The sequence below is a fragment of the Solanum stenotomum genome, chromosome 12, assembly GCF_019186545.1.
Source record: "Solanum stenotomum isolate F172 chromosome 12, ASM1918654v1, whole genome shotgun sequence".
Lineage (NCBI taxonomy): Eukaryota > Viridiplantae > Streptophyta > Magnoliopsida > Solanales > Solanaceae > Solanum > Solanum stenotomum.
The window spans coordinates 44,301,288-44,321,089 of record NC_064293.1 but is presented as its reverse complement, the minus strand read 5'-3'; the positions used below and the strand labels follow the sequence as shown (position 1 = coordinate 44,321,089).

The 19,802-nt window shown below is 35.2% G+C and overlaps 3 protein-coding genes across 3 annotated transcripts in view; 1 reads left to right on the top strand and 2 right to left on the bottom strand.

Annotated features, from left to right (window-relative positions):
• On the bottom strand, positions 1-1,574 carry LOC125846372 (transcription factor RAX3-like). The gene is made up of 3 exons (XM_049525779.1): positions 1,381-1,574; positions 1,045-1,174; positions 1-912 (listed from the first exon to the last, which is right to left on the bottom strand). The coding sequence occupies exons 1-3, from the start codon at positions 1,514-1,516 to the stop codon at positions 177-179; spliced, it is 1,002 nt and encodes a 333-aa protein (XP_049381736.1). The 5' UTR covers positions 1,517-1,574; the 3' UTR covers positions 1-176.
• A 4,929-nt stretch (positions 1,575-6,503) lies between these two features.
• On the top strand, positions 6,504-13,243 carry LOC125846366 (branched-chain amino acid aminotransferase 2, chloroplastic-like). The gene is made up of 10 exons (XM_049525772.1): positions 6,504-6,732; positions 6,898-6,983; positions 8,167-8,344; positions 8,489-8,665; positions 8,750-8,881; positions 9,603-9,701; positions 10,235-10,351; positions 11,373-11,468; positions 12,634-12,746; positions 12,917-13,243. The coding sequence occupies exons 1-10, from the start codon at positions 6,595-6,597 to the stop codon at positions 13,032-13,034; spliced, it is 1,254 nt and encodes a 417-aa protein (XP_049381729.1). The 5' UTR covers positions 6,504-6,594; the 3' UTR covers positions 13,035-13,243.
• Positions 13,244-14,094: 851 nt separating this feature from the next.
• Positions 14,095-19,802, bottom strand: part of LOC125846340 (protein CROWDED NUCLEI 4) — a 6,318-nt gene continuing 610 nt past the window's right edge. Inside the window, exons 2-8 of the mRNA XM_049525736.1 lie at positions 19,228-19,437; positions 18,906-19,159; positions 17,650-17,920; positions 17,455-17,538; positions 15,855-17,371; positions 15,532-15,694; positions 14,095-14,704 (exon numbers count right to left, since the gene is read on the bottom strand). Of these exons, the coding sequence (XP_049381693.1) occupies positions 14,591-14,704; positions 15,532-15,694; positions 15,855-17,371; positions 17,455-17,538; positions 17,650-17,920; positions 18,906-19,159; positions 19,228-19,437 (2,613 nt within the window). The 3' untranslated portion in view covers positions 14,095-14,590. The remainder of the gene's footprint in view (positions 14,705-15,531; positions 15,695-15,854; positions 17,372-17,454; positions 17,539-17,649; positions 17,921-18,905; positions 19,160-19,227; positions 19,438-19,802) is intronic.

Genomic DNA, 19,802 nt, shown 5'->3' with positions numbered 1-19,802 from the left:
CATATATCGAGAAAATACAAAGAATTTTTCAATACTGTAGTAGTAATCAAGATATATGAAAGTGATAGTGGAAAGTAACCAAACATATCCCTAAGTTTCAGTGAATAGGCACCACACTGAAAAGTCGACTGAAACTTGGAAAGTTACATAATATATATGTGGCTAAAATTAATGTTTTACTGTTTCAACAACCCCATGTACCTTTGCTCTTCAAATACATAATAAGGTGATACGGTTTCGAATACTGATGAAGGATAATTAACAAGAGGACTCAATTCTTCCCAGCTTGTACTTTGATCTTGTGATGTAGTACTAATAGTGCTACTATTGACCATTTCCAAAACACTTTTATCTACTTGTTGAGAATGAGTAGTACTAGTACTATTGAGTGCGTCATGATCCAGCCCAACAGAATTGTAATTGTTATACTCTTGTAGACCGTTGTTGATAACGACCCCGTTGCTAGGGTAATAGCCATTGCTTATCATCACAGAAGAGTTACAAGTATTGCCATTTACGAGATTCATCGATGCAAGCTGATTGGTGGAGCTAATTTGACACAATTGATCTTGGGAGAAATAAACCTGATCAGTACTGGAATATTGAAAGTTGTGGCTGTTTGCACTGCTGCTTTCTGCCAGGTCATGATTTTGTGGTGCAATTAGTGTAGAGAAGAGTATTTGTTCTGAAGGCCAAGAATATGTATTATTGATAGTTTGATGAGTAGCCAAGAAATTTTCGTGTTCCTTCATCATCTCTAGCTTATTATGATTAATGTATGATCCGGTCCGTGGCCGATGATCCTTTCGCTGCTTATTGCATAGTAGTAGTTTTTTCTTCAACCTCGTGTTCCAGTAGTTCTTGATATCATTATCCGTTCGCCCAGGTAATTGTGCAGCAATAATTGACCACCTTTTATATTGAAAAATTATAACATGTTAATGAATTACTGATCAAGACTCTAAATTACCTTTATAGAAATTAAGGGAAAAAATAACTTATGCAATAACCTTGAGAGTAACCCCAGAATTGAAAAATAAGTACCTACTACCGATACTCATGTAGAGAGTACAGATTATGTTGTCTTCCTCATCAGTGAACTCTCCGTGCTTGATATTTGGCCGGAGATAATTCAGCCATCTAAGCCGACAACTCTTCCCACATCTCTTGAGACCTAGATTTAAACCATATAAAAACAACATGAATTATACATTAAACCTCAATTTGTGCAAATAGAAGCAAGATAATATATATAGAAATTAGTGTTCGAATATATACTAACTAGCTAGTAGGACGTACAATGATTACTTGTTGAAGATATAATTAAGTAACCATTTGATCTTTCAGTTTAAACTTTTAGATAAATTGATCGTTACTCACCTACTTTCTGGGGAAGGGTAATCCAATTACCACCAGTTCCATGTTGCTCAATATAGGCCTTGAGTTTTGAATCTTCTTCAGGTGACCATGGTCCTCTCTTGACATTGGCTTTGTCACAGCAGGGAGCTCTACCCATTTTGATTTCTAGTTGCTGACTATATTAGTTAATCTCTTTATGTGTATATATATATATATATATATATATATATATATAGGGAAGGTAGCTAGATAGATGGAAGAGGGGAGAGAAATATGGAAAGACTATAATAGCTGGAGAAGGAGAGACATGGGGATGGGAATGATTACCGGCTTTTTCAATAAAGTGGAAATGGAAAAATAGAGTAGTCTTTATTAGAGATTAAAATAATAACGCAATTTGAATGCCAGAAGAGTAGTATCAAATGTTTTCTCACTGTCTTACTTATTTTATACAAATCTATACACCATCATGCAATTCATCATCCACCTTTTGTTCACACACACTCTGGTACCATGTCAATGTAAACTTACATCCTGAACGTTCATTTTTTGTTGTGTATTCTAAATATACGGTTCCGATCATTGGAGTACATAGTATATATACTTTACTATATACGAACTTAATTAGTACTGTATGCACATAATGATCTAAAGGTTATGTGTCATCCTACCGCCTGTATGACGAAATTTGAAATGGTAATTTATTCTACTCTCTTGTATTATATTAGTAATTATTATTGTTGAAAAGTAAAGCTAGAAAAAAAAGAGAGTATAATCTCAAGTATTACTTTCCTCTACTATCTCAAGGGGCCAAATAGTAATATGTTGAATTCTTTGTTACTTGAGGTCGTATTAGTCCTGTTCGATTCAAACTCTAGTAGGAAGGAACAATATTCCTTTGTTCGATTGGGGGATATTGTTTGCAAAGTCCTTTTTTGTCCCTATCATGAATATTTGAGGTACATCTATACCTTGTTATTTTACATATAAAAGGACTTAGACATGTGATACGACTCAAATTAAGTACGTGCGTAGCATATATATAATACACCCCATGTTCCTAGCAGTGGCGGATGTAGAGTGTGTCCAGGGGGGTCATCCGACCCCCCTCGGAAAAAAAATTACACTATATATATAAGATTAATTTTTTTGTGTACGTGTATATATTTAAAATTGAACCCCCTGAGCATATGTCAAAGGAGTAGCTCAATGGTTTATGGGGTTCAGGATTTCGCCTATGTTTTATTTGAACCCCCTTGATAGAATTTCTGCCTCCGCCACTGGTTCCTAGGATAAACAAGTCAATCTCAAGCCTTACAGACAAGCCTACTAAGCTAGTAGTTATACAGTGTTCTCAACTAATCATTATGGTGCAATGGGAAATTAAAAGTAAATTATATTTACATTTAAACCAGATTAATAAATACAAGATACATGTCTTTTATTATATATACAATTTTTACTTAACTATATAGTTAAGTATTACTTATGTATTCTCAATGTCATTTTTAACTTCTAATCGCTTAATTTAATTTTGTGTAAATATATACATGACATATGTGAATATTTACCTCTTATTAAAGCCGCGAAACTTTTGTCTCCGAACATATAGTACATGTAAACACATTAAGAAACAAATGCATGATGCTCTGTCTAGGCCTCTAATTTAGGAACAATAATAATCTTAGACAAGCTGATAATGGAAGGAAGATACATCAGAATTAATCCTGTATATATGAATGTCCATATCTTATTATTATTATTTTAGAAGAGGTGATCGAAAAGGAATTTAAGATTAAAATACAGTCCACTATCACATCTTATGCCAGAATTGCCGTCATCCAAATTGACCGTTGTTGTCCCTACTTTCCTATTGTTGCCATGGTAATTTCTTGGACGTCGTCTTCAGCTTTCAAATTTTAAACTTCCAATAATAAAAAGTGATTCATTTTTTTCAACGTGAGGATATAAAATAAATAACTCATGGTTACCAAAAAACTATTCTTTGATTTTCCCGCACCGTACGTCGGTATAGATGTTTATCTTCAACTTTAAAACTATGGAAAAAATAATTAGGTAGAGTTTAGTTATATTGTTTTGAAGAATATCATTTGCACATTTTTGTAAGAGTTCCACATCGGTCAATTCAAGGGAGGATTGATCTTTAATATATGATTTGGACAATTTTCCTTTTAAGCTTTTATTTGGAATTTAGTTTAAAAATTTATTACTTAATTAACATTGTATCAGAATAAAATTCATTTCAATTTTAAATTGTCATTTCCTGATGGACATCATATTTTAGTTCTCCACTCTCTAGATGTTCAGCTTGTCACTCGAATAATCTTTTTTTCAAGTACTGAATATAAATAGCTATGAAAGAGCATCACATCGGTCATTCAAAGATAAATGATCTCTTTAAATTGATTTGAACATTCCTCGCTCTAGAGCTAATTTTTTGAATTGAGTTGAGTCCAAGATTCAGCTTGCCTGACAATTTCTTTTTCAATTTTATAAAAAATTATAATCAAAATCCTAGAAGAAAAGTCTTTAACTTTAGCAAAACTAAAAACTACTTTGGAAGAGTCATATATACGATGTTGTCAAACAAAAGCAGAGGATGAAATGTATGGCCATTAAAAAGTACTAAAATTGTATTAGGACTTGTACTTAGTTTTACAAGAACAATTTTAATTTGAGTTCTAGATGAGACCAATCACGATCTGAGAACTAGTGCTAATTAATTTTCCTCTATCTAGTCATAATTTTGAATAATTTCCTTAATAAAAAATGTCATAAACTGCAAATTCAATTCTCTTATTAGTTTTTATACTTTCTTTTATTTTGATTTTTATGTACATAGATTAATTGATCAATGAATATAAAAAATTATGCTTGTTTTAGTGTAAATTTATTTGTCGTCTGATTTATAATTGTCAAAATATATAATTATTAGCTTTTATACGACATTTTGTCGGTCGAACAAGGACGTCAATTCATTGATCCTTTCTAAAATATAGTGTATATATTATCTAGGGAAGAAGTCAAGTAATTTATAATAACACCTGGAGTGCAGCTATAACGCAATGGAAATTAAGGTGTTGGGTACATGCTACCTGCACACAAAGGTAAAGAGTAAGAAAAAGTCCATCGTAAAAGAAATATACTACTACTAATTATTAGTTTCCATACTATAAAGATTGGATAAGCATGTCTCAAATATGAGAGAGAATATATGGTGGTGGCCTACTCCATAGACTGTTTCCTTCTTTCCGTGTTGAAAAATCTTAATCTTATGTTTAACAATGTTTTAATTTTCACGAATCATTAACTTTATGAACTGGTTTATTCTACATATAATATTTTCAAGACACTGAAATTCAACAGCCATTTCTAGGTAAATTATAAAAATAAAAAGCCACCTTTGACTTGTTGCAATTTCATCGCCCAAAGTCAAGTCTTATTGGTGTTCATACACCTTTCATAAATGCAATTTCTCTGTATGTATAGTTTTTTTTTCCTCGTGGTTTTGGTGAAGATGAATTTGATTTTCCCCCTCTTGTTGTGACTTGGAGTGGACTTTTCACTAGCTTCCAAGTTTCAATGTTATTTTATTTCTCTTCTTTATCATAAAACAGTAAATATTTATGTCAAATAGTGCAAAAGTTTATGAGAGGACTTGTGTAAGTTTGTCCTCATTATATTGATGAAAAGATGCATGTGTATACAATAAAAATAAGAAAATCAAGTAAGAAGAATATGATCTACATTGACAGTTAACTTTTTAGGTCATTTTAGCACACAAGGAGAAAAAAAAAAGAAGACATAAAATTACATAGATAGAACGACATGGTAGTCCCAAGTTATGGCATGGGCAACCCAATACTTACCATCTGTGAAACCCATTTGAAAGGTAGAAATGGTTTTTATCGGCCACTTTTTAGCCCCCCTTGATATTAGTCATTGTCATCTAAGTTTAAATTTTACAAGTGAAACTCAAACGCTTTTGAAATTTGAATTCCATGGAAATTCCTATTTTTTTTTCAATTAGTAGGGGTGCGAAATGGTTAATTGTGAATTTTACCTGTTTGATAGTGGCCTTATGGTGGAGAGCGAAGGCTGGAATGTACGTGGGCTTCCAAAAGAAGAGCCCAATAAACTTCAGACTGGACAGCAGCTATACATACTATCTACTAAGTCCACTATTAGGTAGATAGATAGCGAGTAGTAGCGTGATTTGTTCGGATAGATAATCTCTCAAGAATATTAAGCTGAATTATATATGTATATAACTTCCGGCGTTTCAATTTAATTGCCTAAAGGAGTAACGCTACATCTGCTTAAACTAGGTCATACAAACAAGTTAGAAGTTAGAACAACTAATTACTAGTGTCATTACAATAAAATTTTCAGTTTAACATTTCGTATTTGACTAGAAATATAATAGTAAGTTAGTAACTGCATAACTTATTCATATGAAAAATTGCAGTTTGATTCATAACTCTGTGTGTAATAAGTCCATCCAACTTGCCTTCTGTAATTATATAGGCACACTCCTTGCTAGAAAGGACAGCCCTGCATTGCTTGCCCATCTGCATGGTTCGGCCCATTTTCAGAATTCACAATATCCCTGGGCTCACAGGTGTTTTATCCTTGGGCTCACAGGTGTTTTAACACTCTGATTAATGAAATCATAATTTAAACGTGCTGGTGGAAAGTACAAACATAGCAAATTTTATGATACAAGAATCAGTCAAGAGCACACACAATAGCCAGTGTTTGCAGAAAGAATTCACAGAACTTTAATAATGAAAATGAGCTACTACAAAATAGTATTGGGCCTTTATAATGGACCCAGTTGGCCCGCTGAGGCATCTAGATCCGGTTCATTTATACATGGACCCACGACGCCTATTCTCAACCAATACAATGCTCTACGAAGACTTGATGGAAAACATGTTGCAACTTTATGGAAAGGCCAGATCCACACGTTCTCCATTTAAATATTTAAAGTAAGGTTTTAATGAGCCATTTTAATTTTTAATAATAATTACTCCTAATTTTTATGATTGGAATATGGTACGGTCAAAACCCAAAGGGCAGCGGATAGATCTGTAAAAAGCCTAGTCAGCAAATATAAGCAGTAATGGAGTTGGGGTTTTGAAAGAGTCTTCACAAAATTCATTTGTCAATTTGTAACGCCGGAGCTGAGCAGAGAGATAACATAAAAGATAAATGGAGAGCGCCGCCGTATTTGCGGGGCTTCACCCTACTCCCGGTCACCATAACCACCTTCTGGGTCCATCACGAACTGCTATTAAGCTTCTTCCTCCTTCCATTGATAAAGTCAATTTTTCTCCTTTGCCCCTCAAGGTTTTTTCTTCCTTCAGCTATTCATATTTCATTTTCTCCATTGAAACTGATGCTGTTTTATGATTATCTGTGTGTATGATGTTAGCTTCATGCGTGTAGTTTTGTGTAGAGTTGACTAATTCGTGTAGATTTCATTGACTTTGTGTGATGGAATTTGTATTGCAGCTTCAGAAGCAGTCGCATTTCACTTCTTATATTGATAATAGTGCCATAAACAGTGGAAATTCCTTTCGTGTGGCCTCTCCTGCAAGGTATTTTGCATTTCTTCGACTACTTTTATTTCTTTTAGATTTAGGATTCAGATGCCCTGCCCCTAACACTCTGTTTGGATCATTGTTACATTGTATTGTATTGTATTTACCATACCTACAATGTTTGCTTTGATTGTTACTTAAAATGTATTGTATTGTTAAATTTCGTTGTTACGTAACAATGTAAACCCCATTTTATGAAACAACTGATTTGGTGTGTTTCCATTGTTACTTAATTTCTTTTTCCAATTATATCCTTACATAATATTTCATAATTACCCTTTACCCTATATTTTTTAATTCTAGTCCAACCTCCTACCCTAGAATAATCAAGGATATTTTAGTAAATTTATAAATTATAATACAATATGATATAGTCAAACCAAACAATAAAAATGTTATTAAACAACGACAAACAATATAGTCTAGCCAAACATTGTATTTACTATAGAGTACAATACAATGCCGTACATTAAGAAACAATGGGTAACAATGATCCAAACAGAGTGTAAAGAAGTATATATATATACCAAATCGTTATGCTGTATCACTACTTTGTAATGGTGGATTGTTGTAAAATACTGGAGACTAGTTGATTCTGGTGCAAAGAAATAGAAACAATATCATGTCTCGAATTGTTGATACTCAGTTTATAAATTTTTGGGTCATTTAGTTACTACATAGGGAAGAACCAGGCAAAACATAGAAATTCATAGATCTTCTGTGTTCTCAAGCTGCGATGAGGTGACTACAGCCTACATTGCACAAAGACGCAACTTCTTTTTCGCCACTTTTGCCTTCTTCGATATGATTTATTTGAGAGAGAGATTGAACTCGGAATATGCCATATCACTGTAGATATCTAAGATTATACTTTTTTGAAGGGCAGAAATGCTTAACATGTCGATCAACATTCTAAAGGACAACGTTCATGGACTGTATTTATTCACATTTATAAAGGGATATGATGTTTCCCAATCTGAGAAAACCTTCCCTCTAATGCAAGTACCACAAGAATACATCAATAGAGCTTGCTGACTTAGATAAGTCAAATGCAGTTTCCTGTGGGTTGTAAAGTTTTTAATGTACAGATAATCTATGAACTATGAAGTGGCTCTAGATCCTTTACATTGCTTGTTAATTGCTTCCCCAATAATTGATAAAAGCTCTGTTTTTATAACAGTGACGTTGCATCTGAATTAGCCGACATCGATTGGGACAACCTTGGCTTTGGCTTTATGCCTACTGATTATATGTATAGCATGAAATGCTCTCAAGGTGAAAACTTTTCTAAGGGTGAATTACAGCGTTTCGGTAACATTGAGTTGAGTCCGTCTGCTGGAATATTAAATTATGGTCAGGTTAGTTTTTCCCTTTTCTAATATGATGGTATCTGAAGAAATCTTTCTTAGACTTAAATATATTTCTTGCTTGTTATTCATTTGAATGATTACAGTTTTACTTCATGTGTCAGACTCACTGAAAATGTTTGGAAATATTAATAGGGGTTGTTTGAAGGTTTAAAAGCATATCGAAAACATGACGGCAATATATTGTTGTTTCGACCCGAGGAAAATGCAACGCGTTTGAAGATGGGTGCTGAACGTATGTGTATGCCTTCACCGTCTGTTGAACAGTTTGTGGAAGCAGTGAAAGCCACTGTTTTAGCTAATGAAAGATGGGTAATATGTCCCTTCAATCTTAATTAGAAACTATGTTATTGAGTGTCTCAGGCCCACTAGATTCATTTTCTTTGCTTACTTCAGATTCCTCCTCCCGGTAAAGGCTCATTATACATAAGACCTCTGCTTATGGGGAGTGGAGCTGTCCTTGGTCTTGCTCCTGCTCCTGAGTACACATTCCTGATTTATGTGTCACCTGTTGGAAATTATTTTAAGGTATTTTCTCTAAATCCCTGCCATTTTTAATTTATACTTACTAATGCTTTTATTGTATTTTCTCTTTGTAGTTCTTGCTTCTGCTAGTTTCTGCATATCATTATCCGAAGTACAGCGTGTAGACTATTAAGTTTTTGAAATGTAGTTAAAATGTCTTCATTAATTTGTCAATTGTTGACCAAGGTTCACGGGAAAAGCTAGAATTATTATTTAAGAATGTATAGTATATCAGAATAATTATTTTTTATGACGATATATTCGATTAGTCATTTGAATAACTTCAACTAGCTTCGAGATCTTGAACCTGAGTGTAGTGTACTACTTATCAAAACAAAGAAAAGAAACTTGGGTGTGGTATGTAAGTCTTGACATGATGAATTCTAGCATATAATAGGGACTGCCAATAGGAGAGTGTCTCAATAGCTGTTAGTTGAAGAGGTGAGAAGCTTATCAAAAGCAATACAATCTTTTTGAGAAATTGCAAGTGTGAAAAAGTTGACTGCAAAACAATATCACAACCGAAAGCACAAAATAGTTTGGTGTCCATGGTCCAGAATTTAGAAATGACTGAATGATTGTTGATTTGTTGTTGAACATCAAAACTCAAGTGTGCATGATATAACTTTCATGTTCATGTTTCAGACCTTTTGATAATCATATTGTACAGCAGGTCCTCCTCTCAGTTCACTCTTTTCCTTTTCCCTTTTTTCTTTTTCCGCAGGAAGGTTTGGCACCAATTAATTTGGTAGTTGAGACTGAAATGCACCGTGCAACACCTGGTGGCACTGGAGGCGTCAAGACTATTGGAAATTATGCTGCAGTAAGCTAGCTTTTTGGACCTTTAGTTTATTTAAACATTTGTTGGCAGTACGAGTTTTATTTGATGAACGCCTTAATTGAAGCCTTAGTTGCATTTTCTTCTTAGAGGTTGATGAGAATAAACATCCCTGAGTTCCCACTTGGAGCTTTGCTATCCCTTCTGTATGTCATTATCAACTCTTCGTATTTCACCAAGACTTATGATCAAATATTTTGCAATTAGCTTTCCCTTACACTTCTATGTCGAGCATTTTTATGAAGTCATTTTCTAGAATTGTTTGAATTCTTGCGTAGTTGACCTAACTGGAGTCGATCTCATTCCTTCATACTTCTTAAGCTTTCACTCCGTGCTATTTATTCACATATATCCAAGGTGAAGAATATTATTCTAATATTTTCCTGGACATGTAAAAAGAAATGAAGGATGGTTTCATGAGAAGAAATGCTACTTGCACCCTTCACTAATTATTTGTCATATTATCCAATCTGCCATCCTTGACGCTTCCATGTTTCATCTTTGGGTTATAAATGTAGGTTCTGAAGGCACAGAGTGCTGCTAAAGCAAAAGGCTATTCCGATGTTCTGTACCTTGATTGTGTTCAGAAAAAATATCTTGAAGAGGTTTCCTCTTGCAATGTCTTCATTGTGAAGGTATAAAGTTAAACCAATATTCTGTGTCCTCATTGTAAGTTATTTTTGCGTGTGGTGCCTGAACGAGAATGTGACACTGGTTTTATAGAAGGATGACAAAAGCATTTTATTTTTGAAGATGAGACAGGAATTTCCTTTCAAAACTTATCTTGCAAAGAATACTTTTATGTCTTTTTATCTTATATTCTTTATGTACTGCTTATGAACATGTAGTTTTTCTGCTTTAGATAGATTTTTGTAAATTTTTAGCATTTCACTTTTCACTATCTTTTTTCATAAATCTTGATTCTTTTATTTGAAAGTTTAGCTCTTTAGCATAGGTTCTTTTATAAACATAAACTTGGTATCGAAGAAAATAATGTCTTCTGATATGTGAGCTGTTATTTTGTTATCAATATTAAAAAAATTGGTAGTCTTAGAGAAGAATTTGCTTGACCGATCACCCCAAAATAATGATCTTAGATTTCTTCTGTGTGCAAAATCTTTTTCAAATATCTCAAAGATTTCACACGACTTACTATTATTTTATTGGGTTAAGGGTCTGAAAAATATCCCAACTTTGGTTGGATTTGTTGTTGCGATACTAAACTTTCATGAGGACCTATTACCTCTCTAGACTATTTAATACCGTATTTTAAACATATATATTTGCTCACGTGAACATAAAAAATAATGCAAAATTATAAATAGTAATGTGTCCACGTGGGCACATATATACCTTTAAAATACACTATTAAATAGTTCAGGGGGTAAAAAATACAGTGTTAAATAGTCTAGGGAGGTAATAGGCCCTTATGAAAGTTTAGTATCGCAACAACAAATTCGACTAAAATTGGGATATTTTTTTCCAGACCCTTATCCCTATTTTATTCATTTGTGGTCATACATGAATACTATGAGTTATTTGAACAGTCTTCTTACTTAATATTTTTTTTTAAAGTGTAGACAAATCTTCTTGACTTAAAAATGATGCAAAACTTTCATGTTAATGAAAACAACTAACTCAATATCATGTTCACAGGGTAATCTGATAGTAACTCCTGCAATTAAAGGAACCATTCTACCTGGAATTACGCGAAAGAGCATAATCGACGTAGCAATTAGTCAAGGATTTCAGGTACCTTGTTTGTCGTCAACATAATATGTTTGGTGCTTATGCTAATGCTGGTTAAAGTTCTGTTTTTTATTTATTGATTTAGTGACTTTGATATGCAAGTTGTCCCAATCACCACCTTTATAAAAGAAATTAAGATGTTTGATAGTCATTAGGAAATGGCCATTGTGATAAAAGTTATCATGGTATTGTATTGGTATCTAAAGGTAAATTGCTCTGATTATTTTCCCTATAAATTAGGTGCGAGAGTACCATTTTATCCTTCACTGTAGTTAGCATTGATGAGCTTTTTCCAATTTCTCTTCCTCTTTCCAGGCTCCAGCTATGCACTTTCCCACCAACATCTGGTCACCATGCTGCCTCCCACCCCCAACACACACACACTGAATCCGCCTTGCCATCAGTGTCTTCCTTTCATTGTGCCAGCTCTGCTCTCTCCTGATCCATCTTAGTCACCTTGCTTTTCAATCTCTGTTTGTCATCCTTCTCATCACTATTCCACTCTTCTCTGTTTTTCCTCCTGAAGCATTATTGTGCTTACAAAATAAAAACCAAATACAATCGAGGTCAGTGAAATGTATGTCAGGGAAGATTTAAATGGATAAGCATTAGAAATATAAAATATTACAATTACGCCTCAATCACAAGCAAGTTAGGTTGAATGGTATACATGGAGAACCAATGTTTGCATGAAGTAAGAGACTTTCACCATGGAGGGTTGATGGTTGAATATCCTTCATGGAGAACCAATGTTTGCCAGTAGAATCACTATCTCTTGTAGACTCACATCAATAAATCTACATTCAGTAAAAAAAAAAGATGACTTGCATTAGCATCAAAACGTTTGACGGATTATTCTTATTTAAGTGGAGAAGGATAGCGAATGGGCTCATTCTCCACTGAGTTTGGAACTGTTTTCCTTTGACCATTGCAGATCTCTCAGTTATTGAAAAAAAATCGGGTTTTTCTACCTTGCGAGATTTAATCTGAAAACACTTGGAAGATTAGGTTCCTACCATAATTACATTCACCATTTCACCTTATCATTAAGAATTGAATTTGGGAAAAGAAAGTGATATCCACTACTTTTTTCCTTGTAGTTGGTATAACATAATAGGTCTTTTGTCTTGCATTACTACTATTCTGAGGCCAGAATGTCAATATGTAGGTTGAGGAACGACATGTGTCTGTGGACGAATTGCTTGATGCTGATGAAGTTTTCTGTACGGGAACTGCAGTGGTTGTATCTCCTGTTGGTAGCATTACTCATCAAGGGAGAAGGTATTCATATTTTATGATTGGGTTTTACCCTGCTGTTGAGGATGAACTAATGCATCAGTTGATGATTCCTGTGTAATTGGTTGTGTGAATGCGTGGATCTAATGTTCCCTTATGTGCATGTGCATCTATTTGCGGAAATATAAGTACTTATTAGAGAGTTCTTCGTGCAGGGTAACATATGGAAATGATGGTGTTGGCCTTGTGTCGCAGCAGTTATACTCTGCACTTACTCGCCTACAAATGGGGCTGTCAGAGGATAAGATGGGTTGGATTGTTGAGCTCAAATGAGCTCTCCAACCAAAGGGTAGTACTTTCCATTGATGAAAAAATGTTTTGACTTGGAAGTTCTCAGACACTTGTGATCCAGAGTTTATCCTTGATCATACATCCATGATGCGTGTCAAGTATATCTGTGTGTTTGATATGTATCCTTCAGCTATGAAATAGTCGTTTTCACCCCAAATTTGGTGATTTAATCTAGTAAAGTCTTGTGTTCCCCTCACTGTTATTTGGTTGCTGCACAGTAAATATTTGGATTGTGAACGTACCCCACACACGCCCATGATTATATGGAAGCCAAAAAACACATTTCAGTTAAGCAATTTGGTTTTTCGTCATCGTCCAACTGAATTTTGATTACTCAAGTTTCCTCGAGTAGATTGAAAGGACAACTTAACAATGACTTGAATTTATCTTGGCGACTCAAACTATTCAATCAAAAGAATACCTATTGCCTTTCTTCATTTATGAATTCTATGCAAAATTCAGATAAGGGGGATAACAATCCATGCTCTTATCCTTTTCATTTGAAAGACCAACACTCTTTAAGGCACTAAATCTGGGTACAATAGAATGTGGCATTACTATTATCGGTGGGAAAACAGAGAAATCTGTTGTCCTCAAAAGCAAGTTTGAATTCCTTACTGGAAAGTTGTTTATTGTTGGACTCTTTAACTCCTCTATAGTATCCGATGATGATTCCCTCAAACTAGACAAGATTCAATCAGCAATTACTATGCTAAGAATGAATAGTTAAGAGGCGAAAGGAATGAATCGCCAACGCTATCCTTAAATTGCACATGAAGTCTAAATTAACAGAGCTATAGAAACTCCACAACCAGGTAAAAGCAGTCAACCCATTAAACTACTTAGATTTCTCTAAATTAACATTTAGGTTAATACAAAAATGTTAACGCAGATGTTTTCCTAGAGTGAGAACCGTAAGTTTGCCCAAATTTTAGAGTAACGATCTTACATTTCAGTAGGCGTTTGGAAAAATTAAAAATATGATGATTGAAAGTTGAAAAAGAAAAAGATTACTTGAAAGACCAAAAGTGCATATAAGCAATTAAGCATACCCAAACAATTTAATGAGCTATTACAAACATGGGGATGAAATAAATCAACAGAATAATAGAATGCCTTGGTCTAGAAACATACAGAACTGAGGGAAAAGCACAAATAACTCAAATTCACTCCTACATAATCACCAAAATCTTTCAGCCCTAAATTGGATTTAACACGGAAGAAATTAGCAGACAAAAACACAAACCACTTTGATATGATCTTTACTTACAACCACAAGCTCTTCAATAAACACTAAACATTCACAACTACTAAGAGTACCTATTCATACCATTTACAAAATACTTGAAGGGTATGAGCTAGCCTGGGACATTTACATGTTTGGGAAGCACATACAAGATCACCAAACATGGCATACCACCAGTCACGATAAGTCGTTAGCTTGAAAATTATTGTAGGAAGTTCTGGATGTTTGAAATGAAGAAACAAACAGCAAATTAGAGGCTCAACCGCTACTCTTCTCACATCTGGCAATCTCACTACTTCCTTGTTGCCCTAGTTCTTCGGGATCGGCCTTCAGGCTTCCCATTTTTATCCGATTGCAAGCTGCCATTGTTCCCCACCTTCCTACCACTTTCCCCAGAGAGAGTCTCCTGCAGAAGAAGTATGCTTTTATGATTCGTGTAGAACAAAACATGAAAAAACAAAGTATATTGGGGTGACAAGGGAGGGGGGTGTTGGTAATTCAACCGCAAAAACCGACACAATTAGGATAGCATCTTCAATCCAAAGAACGCAGAGTTCTTTATCATACTTCCCTCCCAATTTAAGTGGACCTAATTTAACTGCGTGCATGCAAGTGGGAGTTTTATGGTGCTTAAATATGTGAGAAGTAGGGAAAAACTAAAATTTGTGAAAGATTTCGAACTTTCTTGGTGAGAAAATGAGCCCCACAATAACATCATTACAGTTGGATATTAAAAAGGTATTGGATATCATAGGAAAAGTTTCCTTTCTATGAGAGAAATAAAAAGCCAGCAGCCTGGTACACAATGCATCCCCCATCTAACCAGGTTCCGGGGAAGGGCCGCACCCCAAGGGGTGTGCGGTAGACAGTGTACTTTTAGAAAGGAATGATGACACAAAATAGGCTGCACCTACTTTTAGTGCATTCGACAAAATAAGGCTTGCCCTCTCAAGCCCCAAAGAAACTCCCTACCCTTCAGATTATATATTGAGACTCGATAAATGTGGAGGAGACCTGTTATCTAGGAGGGTTCCCAATTGAAATCAATGTACACTGACAATGAGGATACATGCAGAAAATAAATGCAGCTGTTGATAAATAAAATATTCCATAAATAAACGAGGAAAATATTCCATAAATAAAATTACAAAAGTTGATAATTTTAAATCATCATGAAGCTGTCGCAACACTTGCATAGCTTGAACACATAACTTTAAAGAGAATAGAGCTTACCGGACTTCCTTCCGTGACTTTTCTCACACCGATTTCTGTCACTTCATGAACTGTAACAATTTTATCAATATACACAGTGGTTTCCTCTGCAGCAATGGGAGTATGGTTAGGTAGTACTTCCAGGTGTTCAACATCTGGTGCATCTGGTGATGATGATAATGTACTAGAAAGAACCAGAAAATAAATGAAGTCAACAAACCAATATTCAAGTTCTACTTAATGACATATAGAAGGGCAAGTGAGATAACAGAAAAATGTGTGCTACTTTTTTTTTGATAATATGTGTGCTACTTGACAAGTCATTTATAAGAACAGACAAATACCCGGAGGCACCATTCTCGGTCAATTGAGATATAAAATCCCCATCTTCCCTCCGCCTTTTGTTACTTGGTGTACGGTCAAGCAACGTATCAGCACATCTCTTAAGCCACGAGAATGGAGTAGAGAGAGTAGAAGATGAATTTCCGTTCTCTTTCATGATTGAAGGAGTATTTTTTCTAACACCATTATTACCATTCCCATCCAGACCAGATCCCAGAACTGAGGCATGCTTCAATAATCTTTTTGCAGAAGATTTAAGTTCATTGGATGGTAGACCAGAATGTAACTTTTTGGGTGTGGCAATACGATCTGGTATAATCTTAACATCCTCCAATTTCTTCAACTGCTCAATCTGAGCAAGAATCTCCTTCCTATCAGCATGAAGTAATTCCCTTTGTTTCTCTAATTTCAGCCTTTGCACCTTAAGTTCTTCAATAGCATTATTTAGCTCTGCCCACTCCTTATCCCTTCTCTCACGATCCAAATTGATCTCTTTTCTCTCAGCTTCTAGTTTGTTCAACTCCAAGCCAACATGTTCCAATTCCTTTTCCACAGTCTCCCTGAGAGATGCAATATCCTGAAGTTCTCTTTTCTTATGCTCCTCAAAGGCCTTCTCCTTTTCCTTAAGATCAGTTTCTATTTCTTCACGCCTTTTTTCAATGCGGTTCTCTAGCTCCTTTTTCTGCATCTCAACATCCAGCAAAAAGTTTTCGCGTTCTTTCTGAATTTTGTTAAACCATTCTGCACGTTCACTCTCAATCTCATACATGAAGGTTTCACGATCACGAGAAAGTGACTCCAGATTTTGCTTATATTCTTCTTGAATTGCATTTTTCTCTGCTTTCAGGCTGTCACGGCTATCCTTAAGAAGCTTAGAAATGGCCAATTTCTCTTCAGCCACACGTTCAGCTTCCTTCTGCAACTCTTCTCTTTTCTCATCAATTACCTCCCATTCAGTCTCAAATTTAGCTTTCTCAGCTTTCAACCGATCAGCCTCCTTTTCAACTTCCTCCTTCTCCGCTCTAATCATATCAATCTCTAGCTTTAGCCTTGTTTCCAGAATCAGCAATTCTTGAGTTTCATTTTTCATAGCCTCAACTTTTTCTTCCTCATGGTCGACGCATTTTCTTTTTTCATCCAGCATTTTCAGAGACTTCTCAAGATCATTTCTCATTTTGCTGATCCCTTCCCTTTCTTGCTGCAGAACTGTTCTATGCAACTCTACCTCTTTTTCAGCAGCTTGGAGGTTTCTTTCTTTTTCCTCAATAACATGTACCTTGTCTTCCAACTCTTTCTCCTTCTCAGCTAGGGTTCTTGACTGCCTCTCCAAATCATATTCCTTGTCAGTAATTAGGTCCTCCCGAGACTTAATATCCATATCTTTCAACTCCCAAGCCCGCCTCTTGGTTTGGATCTCATCTTCCACCAATTTCCGTTTTGTTTCCAACTCTGCCTCGATAGAAGATATCTTAGTTACCAATGTGGCCTCCTGATTAACCATAACCTGCTTACTGCCATCCTGCATGGTTCACCATAGTAAGAAGATAAAGGGATCTAAAAGTAAAGAATAAAATCATAGTTCTCTTTTGTGCCAAAACTTACAATCTCCTTGCTTTGCATTTTCCCCTGTAATAGTAGTAGCTCTTCCTCTTTCTCGTTAAGTTTGTGTTCCCTTTTGATTATGCCCTATGATATATACAGCAATTGCTTAAATGAATTCCTCAATATCTTTCATCATAAAAAAATCATATGCATAATAAGCACAACATTATGAAACAAAGAAAGAAAGAGGCTCACTTCTTCTCTTGCTGATAGAGACTTCAGTTTCACCTCCAGATTGCGTTTTTCCTCATTCAGGGATTTGATGTCATTCTCCAAGTTTGATTTTTCATCTTCTAAGTCTTTCTCACGTCTGTTCAGTTCTTGAGATCTGCTAAATATAAATTCTTCTCTCTTATTGAGCAAAGCCTGAGCATCAAGTAACTCTTCTTGAGACCGCTGTAGAGTTTTCAGCCTTTCCGATAAAGATTGTCTCTCCAGTTGGATCTCTTTCTCTTTAGCTTCACAACTGACAGATCAAAAGAAAGCAACTTAATCATGTGCAATGAGGATAGTAATATCACAAGTGGCTCCATAGAGGATATCTTCATTCTAACCTACACTACCTAAAGATATGATCATTCTTCAGTTGGTTGAGAGGAACAACAAAATTGATCCTTTGGTGTGGAAAATTCACATAATTACATATCTAAGTGTCAATAAACATGAATGCATAATCCCTCTTTTTAGGACAAGAAATGCTATTAGTAATAAAAATTAGCACCAAGTGGGTAAACAAAGTAACCATATCAAAAAAAAAAAAAACACCCAAAATATCTATGAATTTCATTCCTTTAATTTAAGCGACTAATCAATGAAATCCAGTCAACAACAACAACATACCTATTGTAACCCCACAAGTGGGGTCTGGGGAGGGTCGGATGCACGCAGACCCTACCCCTATTTTTATGAGATCCAGACCACAGTTAAAATTATTTACAACAGGCTTTCTATGCCAAAAGTACATATTCATGAACACCTAAATTATACAGAAGACAAAGGTAATTATTATCATTGAAAAACATCCATGATTTCCTTCTAACCAGACTGTCCAAAATTCATACTGCAGTCGATCCGGAAAATCTTACTTCAAGAAGGATAGAATCTTTTTTCTTTCCTGACAATTGTGAAATCCGCATTCTAATGTTCGAAATCTGAGAATAATAGACCCGTTCCTCTACCCATTTCCACTTAAAAACCTACTTGATTGATAGCAGATTCAAATCCGTGACGTGGGTCAACCACACATCCTGGATTGTACACCTTTGCCATGGAACCAAAGTCCTGACGAGCTCAAAGTGACTAACATCTTAGTGGACAAGGTACAACACATGCAAGCATTTGAACCTGAATGGTCTTTTGACAACCTAACTACTAAGGAAACATGAGCTCAGCACCCATCAAACTACACTACAAACAGAAAAACATCCTCGAAATAAACTATAAGTACATACTCTGACTTGAATAATAATGTCTGTCTCCTAAGATCATCTTCTCGTGATTCAACTTCACGTAATTTTCTTTCTGCGGTACGATGAAAGAGGCTGGCTTCTGCTTCCAAGGATTCTGCTTTACGCAACTTTTCCTCCACATCAGCGTACTTCTTTTGAGCATCCTCCATCATGCTTTGTGCTTCAGTCAATTTATTCTCAGAGGCAACTTTTGCTTCAGCACATTCTGCTCGCATCTCATGCAACGCTTTCTCAATCTGTTTACAGAACATGTCAGCAAGATAATGAAAGAAATTGGAAAAACAAATAAGCAGAGTAATCATACATTTGCAACACATTCTTTCTCAATTCCAAGAGCTTTCTTCAGATTAGCTTCAAGTTTCTTAGCTTCAGCCATATCAGAAAGACGTGCAGCTTGTTCACGCTTGTACAAGAGTTCAGCTGACTCAGAAGCCGCTTTAAATTGCTCATTCTTGGAAACCCACTCTTTCCTTTCCAGGATGAGAAGCCCCATCTGATATTGATGGTCATACAACTACATCCAGAATAGACATGCAATCATGAACCAAGTTAGCAAATAAATAGAAAACATTCAGGTGCAATGATGACAAAAATAGACAGTAGAAGCCTAACTTTTTAGGATTGGTCCATCTGTTCAGTCAAATTATATTTGAAGGGGCAAAGAGAACATTACAAGAAGGGAACTTGAGCAAATCAAACTATAGGTACATTTAATATGGAAGAAGATGGTTTACATAAACAATGTTATCCGTGAAAAATTATTTCATTTTCTACAATGTAAGGTAATGAAATACTTCCAGGAAAACATATTTTGCTATAACAAACACACCGCAACGCTAAAGCCGCATGACCAAAGAAACATCAGTCTTAAAAACTAAG